The 8,978-nt window shown below is 44.6% G+C and overlaps 1 protein-coding gene across 1 annotated transcript; it reads right to left on the minus strand.

The window, feature by feature from the left end:
* Window positions 1-2,180: 2,180 nt before the first annotated feature.
* dhrs7b (dehydrogenase/reductase (SDR family) member 7B) lies at window positions 2,181-5,258 on the minus strand. Its single transcript, XM_030793765.1, has 7 exons — window positions 5,242-5,258; window positions 4,227-4,384; window positions 3,776-3,891; window positions 3,298-3,508; window positions 3,044-3,136; window positions 2,716-2,868; window positions 2,181-2,548 (listed from the first exon to the last, which is right to left on the minus strand). The coding sequence occupies exons 1-7, from the start codon at window positions 5,256-5,258 to the stop codon at window positions 2,343-2,345; spliced, it is 954 nt and encodes a 317-aa protein (XP_030649625.1). The 3' UTR covers window positions 2,181-2,342.
* Window positions 5,259-8,978: the final 3,720 nt, after the last annotated feature.

An 8,978-nucleotide genomic window follows, 5' to 3' on the forward strand; every position in this document is an offset into this window, starting at 1 on the left:
CCCCCCCCCCCCCCCGCCTCGGCGCGTCACCTTTTCATTAAACAGTAGGAGATTTAACCTTACGCCCTTCTGGTGACCTTTATTTGACCCCGTGACCTTTCTGTTACGCCAGCAGCTTCATGTCTGAGCGGAGCGATGCTGCTACAGGTTGTCGCTCCGTCCGTTGTTATAAACACTTCTAACCAGTGTTCCCAGTCTGCAAAAACACACCGAGGAAAAGAAACATGCGTACCATTCCTTGGACCTGAGAAAAAAAAGGGTTCCCCCCCCCCTCCCTCCCCCAACACCCCAAACTTCATGTATACATGAATTAAAAGATAAAAAAAAAAAAAAAAAAAAAAAAAGGACAGAAATGAGAAAGAAACAAAGTTAGAGAGATGTGTTTCTGTGTGTGCTGGGTGCTCTTACTTGTGTGTGTGTGTGTGTGTGTGTGTGTGTGTTTCTGTGCGTGCGTTTGCACTTACATTACGGAAGTTCACCTCAAACACAGACACGGGAGACTTGGTAGAATCTCACTTGAGGTCAGACGCTGCAGTTGGACTCCAGGTCTGGCACTTGACTGTCTTTAGAACACAGTTTGTCAGGGTCGCGTGTGCTGAGTTATTGTGAAATACACACGTTGTCCTCTATGTTGCTGTTCTGAGAGTTTACTTGTGTTTCTCTAAGTCCCAAACGTTGTAGAGTAGTTATTTGTAGGTTTTTTTTTTAGTAGTGTTGTTTTTTGTTTTTTGTTTTTATGACAGTCACAGTCATTAGCTGACATATAGTGTCAAAGTGGCATCAGTTCTGAAAAAAAAACCCCACTCAGACATCTTCCTGGGGAATTAGTCTTGACTTTTCCGTGGAAGTGCCTGGATGTGGGGAACACGGAAAACGGCTTTCCATCTCGACTTTCTAATCCGGAGACCTGTTCATAGTCAGCCAAAGTCTTTGATTTCCATGTGTGTGTGAATAGGGTGCACATCTGAAAGGGAGATGCAGTTATGTTCTGAAGCCTCAGAGTTAAAGCGTGAGTCTTCAGAAACTCCTGCAGAACTCTCTTGGGTCATGTTATTTTTCTCTAAAACTTCAAAGGTCATGTAGTGTCTAGTACTCGGCTGTTGTTTTAGGCTTGTCTTAAACTTCCTAATCATTCTGACCTTCGATTGACGTCTTCATTTACTTTATTTTTTCAAACTTAAGTGAGCTGTAGACAATCCCAGCTTGACTGGCGGCATTCGTGTCCAATGATCAGACTAATATGATTAAGCCGATTACACCAATTGGCCACCTCTGATTGAACCAATTAGCTGTTTTTTTTGTTTGTTTTTTTAATTTGTTTTGTAAAAAACCAAAACAGTCTGTGTATGAGGACAAAGCTGTTTAATCCTTTTGGCTTGTTCTCCTCAACTCTGACTGTTCCCATCAGAAAGGAATCTTATGTTCATTTCTTTTTATTTTCTCACACACACAGAGACACGCTGGCAGAGACGTAATGGAAGGTTGTTGTTGTTGTTGTTGTTGTTGTTGTGAGTAGAGAAGAGGAGAAAAAGCTCAATCACTGAATGAAAAATGTCTGCTCTCAGTTTATTTCTTTCACAAAACACGACGCGTCCTGTCACGTGACTTTAGAACGCTGATCTGCTCCTCTGAAGTTTTGAGGGGAAACTTGTCAAAGTGACAAATCTGCCATTTGATAAGAATCACTTTCATATTTCATTTGAGTCGCAGTGTACACGCACATTCGGTTTGATAACGTTTGAACGCTTGTCAAAGCAAATTCCCGTGGCTTTCTGGTGATATCTGACAAAGACATTATCACATCAGAACAGAGTTTGATCTCCCCAAAAAAATGTTCACAAACCGCTTTTTACACTTCAAAAAAGTCCTGGCATGTTAAACGTGATTGTGGAGTGAGACAGAGAGAGGGGGATTCTCAATCTGGTCAAACAGGACGCGATGATTGGACTTTTATTTCCTGTCCCTGGTGTCCACAGGTTTTAACGTGGATTTCCCTTACAAAACAACAAAAGACAGTTCCCGTCTTTTAACACTGACAGGTTTTAAAATGGATTTCTCTTACAAAATAACCATCCCTAACAGGAAACAGATCTCAAGTGTTAAAAAAAAAAAAAAAAAAAAACGCTCTCCAAGGAGTTTAACCTTACATCTCTTAGTGCATTTATGGTAAATATTTAAACCAATGAAACAATTTCTTCCCTTCAAAAAAAAAAAAACATGTAATATTTGGACAGAGCAAAACTAAACGGATATTGAAACCCAGTTATTCTTCAAATGGACATTTTATACTTTTATATTTTTCATTTCCACCTCTATCCTCAGCCTTTCTCTTCATCTCTCTCTTACTCCTCTTTGGCGCGGAGTTCTTTTCGGGCACGGGAGGCCATGAGTCTGAAGAAGAGCGCTGGCCAGAGTGTGCGGATGTAGACGGCCAGCGTGGGCACTGCCCCAGTCAGCAGAACGTCCTTCTGTCTCTGCCCGACAGCACGCAGAACCGCTCTGGCCACGTCCGCCGGGTCACTCCCCGCCGCGGTGGTCTTATCCATCACTGACACACACACACACAACATAAACACGCAGTACTTTAACAAACCTCGTCAAAATCCCCCCCGTTTTCATCTCTCCCACAGTCTGGACGTTTCATTAACGCGTGGAAAGAGCGTAGTGCATATTTCATTAACGTCTAAAAGACGTTTTTGTTTCTCCCTCTCTCACCGCCGTGTTTGGAGCCGTCGCCGGTCACGGCGTTGAGTGACAGGTTGGTTCTGATGTATCCAGGGCTGATGACGGACACGTGAAGGCCGAACCGCTCCACCTCCGCCCTCAGGCAATCGAAGTACGCCTGCGTTGCATGTTTCGACGCTGAGTCTGCAAAACAACAGCACAACAAACAAACAAACAAACAAGCGATGACTGCTGATAGCCCCACACACGCCCAGTCTCACACCAGAGCTACTTTATTTTCACCTGCACTCAGAACACAACTCGTCTGAATGGAGGAGGGGGTGTGTGTGTGTGTTTGTGTGTGCGCGTGTGCACTCACAGGCAGATCTGTATGGGATGGAGATCTTTCCCTGAACACTGCTGATGACAACAATGTGTCCACTCCGCTTCGCCACCATGGACGGCAGAATGGCTTGAGAGAAAAAAAGAAAGAGAGAGAGAGAGAGGGAGTGATAGAGGAATGGGGGGAAAGTAAAGACAGTAACAAAAAAAGAAAATAGAGAATTAAAAACTCATGTCACTGCCTTTCTCTTTTACTGACTCTCTCTCTCTCTCTCTCTCTCTCTCTCATACCTTGGGTTAGAGCCACAGGGCCAAAGTAGTTTGTCTCCATAACATCTCTCTGCACGGAGATGTGTGTGTCGAGGATGTTGCCACGGTAACTAACACCTGCGTTGTTTATGAGGACGTCCACATGGCCGTGGCACTTGAGAATCTCCTCTCCCGCCTTAGCAACCGTCTCCGCCTTCGACAGGTCAAAGGTGACTGTGCAGGGAGTGTGCGTCTGCAGGACAACACACGGGAGGTTAACTCAGTTCATCTCAGACTGAAGGTGTTGCATTTGTGTCTGAATGTGTGTGCGTGTGTGTAAATGTATGTTAGAGGCATAACATGTATCTTTAATGCCTGTCTGAAATTTTGACTTAAAATGTTTGTTTTTTTTAAATCACAAAGACAAGAATCAAATTTCTAAACTTGCATGAGACAGTAACAGTGTCTCTATAACAGAGTCAAAGCCCTTGTGTGTGTGTGTGTGTGTGTGTGTGTGTACCTGTCTTTTTCCATCTGTTGTCTCTCCAAGTTCCTGAACCAGCTCCTGCAGCCTCACCTGATCTCTGCCACACAGGATGAGCCTCGCCCCCGCTGCATGAAAAACACGAGCGCATTCTGCAGAGACACACACACACACAGGCACACACACACACACATACACACACAGGCACACGCACCCATGCACACGCACCCATACACACACACACACATACACACACATACACGTGCATGCATGCACACACATTTGCAGAAAGAGCTATAATGCAGACACAAAGTAGACATATTTGCATATTTCCATACGTGAATGAACATGTTTGCATGTGTATTTAGGTAAATATCTGAAGAATTAACTTGGTTTTCTGATTTGGACTAGGAACATATGTCTCTCTTCATCCATGTGCATTATAATTATGTGTGTGTGTGTATGTGTGTGTGTGTGTGTGTTTTACCTTTGCCCAGTCCTGAGCTGGCTCCAGTGATAACCACCACTTTGTCCTGTACACTGTATGTAGTTCTCTGCCTCTGGATCATCCGCAACAGTATCAGCAGCCCAACCGCGCCAACGGCCCACGGCCCCACACCCATGCCTAACACGCGCTCCATACGTCTACACAGGCGCGCACACACATAGGGAACACGGTTAGAACCACGGTTCTGTCAGCGAGTGAGAGACAGCCTGCCAAAGCATTCAATCCTGTCCGGACATTTTCAGTCAGTTAAGGCAAACACAACCGCTTCCTTCATACGAGCCACAATACATAATTTCAGTACACTCGCTTGTCGTCATGGTATAAATGGATTTGTGATTAATTATACTGGAAGCTATAATTGTATAAAGAGGTAATGATTTTCGGTATTAGAAATCAATAACATAGTGTAACCTAAAACGATGAACAAGTTTATATGACCCACGTATGCAAAACCACTGACAGGTTTAATCCTAAACCTTCAATACTGACGATTGAAAGCTTATCAGTTGTATTGTTCAGTTGTTACGACAGAAAAAACAAACAAACATGAGCTAAGTATCACGTCTGACTAAAATTTCGGTCTGAGGATGTGCTATAGCAGGTCGTCAACGAGCTCTCTGACTGTCATCAAGACTCCTTGATTCGGTCCACTGAATTTCAGACGTTACGGTTGTAATTGATTCTGCACAGGTCGGGCAAAGGCTATGCAGTAACGCACAGTCTAAACATAACACCTACGGATTCCTACAAAACTGCTGCTTTGGCAACTCGGAGATGTTCCGACGTCTACTGACACATCAATGACATCTCAAAATAATGGACCTCTCCTCTCTAAGAGTCACGAATATTGGCTATCTGAGAGAGAACCCTTGATTATCCATAACGTCTGGCAAAACATGAAGTAGTATATTCATAAATTCATGTGTCGAAATATGTGGAACACTGTAATATTTCATGTACTAGGCTAACGAAAGAAAGATAACCCCAAACCTACCGGAAGCCAAGACCCATGCGTGCAACCCGGAACAACGGGGACGTCAGGCTAGCTGTTGTTGGTCCCGTCCAATCATTGGAGAGAAGGGTGGACTGCTTGGGAGCAAAGGGGTGGAGCCTCTAGACTGGCGCACACATGCCGCTGTTGTGTTTGAGAGCCCGTCTGGCGCGACAAACGACAGCAGAGGACAGTCAGCTGTCTGTGTGCTGATGAATTACATTGTGAAGATTCTAAGATTAGCTACCGTGTTGAGTATCGCCGTACGTGACAAATACACTATGGGACTGTACGGAGACTAAAAAAAAAGTACAGGAATGTAATATGAGTACTACTGATTTCTTTCCAAGTGCTTTCCACCTGACGGGCGATAAGTGAATGCAGATAATAGCCAGTAGTTGTCACCTTCTGAACATTCCTATAGCTCTTTTAGTTCATTCACTAGTTTATTTACTTGTTTATTTATAGAAGGTTTTAGTCGTCAGGTTATAGCGCACCCTGCAGGAAACATACTACAGATCATGATGAAAATGTAATAACTGACAGCTGACCTAATTAATTGGTTAATAGAGTGAACATTTCCACGACAAAGACGGTACGAGACTCGATCCGAGTTTTTTTTTTTTTCTTTTGTCTGCGCTACATGTCGAACGGGTGATGGCGATTTTCACCTGAGACCCCAGCGCATGCGCTCTACACCCCATCAGAGGTCACAGTGATCGACTGATAATGGGAACCAGCAGTCCCTGTTTGAAATGCCATACAGGAGGATTAAAAAAAAAAAACAACAGGTATGTATTTTGATGAGTAACTCAACCCACATCCCACAGTAACATTCTGGGTCATGAGCATGCAAATCCACCACTGCAGGACTCAAAGCCTCACGCTCACCGTTGATTAATTCCCTTTTAATTAAGAGTTGACTGTAAATAACAGCAGGATCCTATGTCTGGATTCAGGAGAAACTGTTGCTCAAGATAGTGTAGTAAGAACAAACTCCGCATCATGTTATGTGACGATTTATCGAGCTGTTTGTTAAATATGATATCCATTTTTCTGTCACCCGATCTGACCCTTAGTGCTCAAGGGAGGCTTAAAAAGAGGGAGGGGAGGGGGGGGGGGGTGGAATTCCACTGCACGGACAACATCTGCCGGAGTAACAAGCTCCTATTCAGAGACCTCATATGTAGGTGTTTCCACCTGTTTGGCCGTCGTCTGTAAATATCCTTCCAAAAACACTGAATCATCCTCATTATAACACGCCTCTGTACAGAGATTCATTTAGACCATTACTCACAGGGCAAGTGATCTTCAGCTCAGCTGTGTGTGGTGGGCGTGATGCCGGGCAGAGGAGAACCGGATGGGCATTTTCACCCCCCCCCCCACCCCGTTCTTATTCTAAAACACAGCTCTTTCTCTCTCACTCATTATCTAAGCTGCTTATCCTAATTAGGGTCGCGGGGACAGCTCTTTCTAACAGTCTTAAACATCACCTCCTCTGAGCAGAGGAGTCTAGTCCCGGACAGAGCCCTGCCCCCCCCCCCCCCCCCCCCCGGCCTTCCAGTGGAGGCTCAGACTTACAGGTCTACATGTCCGTCTGTCTGTGTGTTTGTAGATCAACCAGATTTACTGTGATTGTGTGAAGCGCTAGGACTGCAGCCTTCAGTCAGACAGAATGATTCGGGGGGAGAGGGAAGGAGAGAGAGAGAGAAAAAGAGACAGAAAGAGAGAGAGAGAGCTATAATCCAAGTCTCCAGACATGAAAACCTGTGGAATAAGAGTCATCTGTCTGTATCCTTCAGTCAATAAACACACGACACGCAAAAAAACAAACAAACAAGAAAAAAAAAAACACACAGAGGTCACAAGTGGCGTGGTAACTATTTATACAGGGTGGGATCAGAAACCCCTTTTTACAAATGCAGAGCTCAGTCAGAACGGGGGGGGGGGGTGTCTTTTCTCATATTAACTTAAACAAAGTCACCATCTCACTGGGTATCAATAAATAATCCTGATATCAATAATTTACAATTGTTTACAAAACAAAACAAAACTCAGTGAATACTGGGATCTGTGTTACTACGTTATATGTACATACACACCTGGGGAAAGAAAATCACACTCACTCACACACACACACACACACACACACACACACACACACACACACACAAAAAAGGGTTTTCCAAGCCTGTTTTAGAAAGTTGTTGGCCTGATATCTAGATTTCTCTCTCTCTCTCTCTCTCTCTCTCGTATCTCTCAGGCTATCCCACGGTGGAGATGTAGTGTGTGAGGCACAGACGTGCCGGGCGTCAGGAGAAAAACAAATCACTGTTTTTGCTCTCAAAGCAAAGTCTCGTCTGGATTTATTCTAGTGCATCCCTCCATTTACTGCCCAGTTACCACACGCTGTTGTGTGTCATTTAACCAGGCCATGAAACAGAGGTGAGACAAGATCACTTTCAGTTAGGCAAGGACTGCTCCACAGTTAACCATGGACCAGTCATTTCATCTGCCCCTTTTTCAGCTTCATTAACGCTGAGAGAACAGCAGTCGCTTGAATTGTTTTTAATCGGTCATTTAGACTGGTGTATCGCCGATGACAAATTCACTTGGGTCTGAAAGCTCGAGACCAGGACCGTGTGGTCAGTGGTCTCTTCATGGTCGCTGTCCGGACCTCCAGCTGATCTGGGTTCTGCTGGGTTCCCTGCTTCCTCTCTCTCTGCTTGCAACGTCACACGTGCCCAATTTCCTCCACCATATTATCTCACTCTCCATCAGCCAATCACTGCTTTACCTCTATCCTGCCAGGACCAAACCATTAACCCCTCCCTGATACAACGCACCAATCAGAGCCTTTGCTTTGAGTCTCTCCTTACAAGCCCCTCCCCATCTCTGGTCGTGTCCCTAAAGTTACAGGCCTCTAAAGTAACCCATAAACTCTAGGATTTCAGAGAGAGGGCTGATTAACCAATGACATTAGAGCACATCATCTGATTACAAACCCAGAGAGCAAGGCCAGATAGGCTAGGCCTGGAAAACACACACACACACACACACACACACACACTGATAATATCCTGTTATGGCTTTTTAAGAATTTTGCACAAAAAACTAAGCGTTCCTGTATCAGTTTTCATGGTAGACAAAAGTATTATACACAGAGGGGAAACAGAGAAAAAGAAAACACACACACACATATACAGAGTGACACTCAAAATGACAACTCAGACTGCAAACACATAAAACACTTACTTACACACACACACACACACACACACACAGCGACTGAGAGGAAAAAAAAAAAGCACACACAAACAGATCTAGTGTAATGTTGTTTGTTCAGATATGGCAGGCGTTGGGTTTTCTGTACATGAGGTTCTGTTCTGTAAACGCAGTTTAGTTAAAGTGTTTACTGAGGGAAGGGGCCTTCAAAACACACACACACACACACACACACGCACACACACACACACTCCCACAGCCAATCCTGACAGCCACTGTAGATCCTGGCAGAATCTATTGCACTTCCTCAAATTGAAACAAACACACACACACACACACACACACACACATTCTGCTGAGGCAGTTGAGACACGCTCTCATTGCTTGGCCAAAGCTCCTCTCCTGCATCTGTGATAGGAGGACAGGTTATGACTCTGTCCAATCATAGATAAACAGTCCTGGATATGGGGAGGGGTGGTAGTTTGACTGACAGTTCCTGATGTAGCCCTGATGAG

The sequence above is a fragment of the Chanos chanos genome, chromosome 16, assembly GCF_902362185.1.
Source record: "Chanos chanos chromosome 16, fChaCha1.1, whole genome shotgun sequence".
In the NCBI taxonomy this organism is placed as follows: Eukaryota; Metazoa; Chordata; class Actinopteri; order Gonorynchiformes; family Chanidae; genus Chanos; species Chanos chanos.

What these genes read in the sequence shown, in the direction of transcription:
- dhrs7b (XM_030793765.1), bottom strand. An exon ending in CAACAGATGGAAAAAGACAG is followed by an intron (nt 3,509 to 3,775) that starts GTACACACACAC and finishes GTTGTCCTGCAG; the next exon opens with ACGCACACTCCCTGCACAGT. An exon ending in CATCCCATACAGATCTGCCT is followed by an intron (nt 2,869 to 3,043) that starts GTGAGTGCACAC and finishes GTTGTTTTGCAG; the next exon opens with ACTCAGCGTCGAAACATGCA.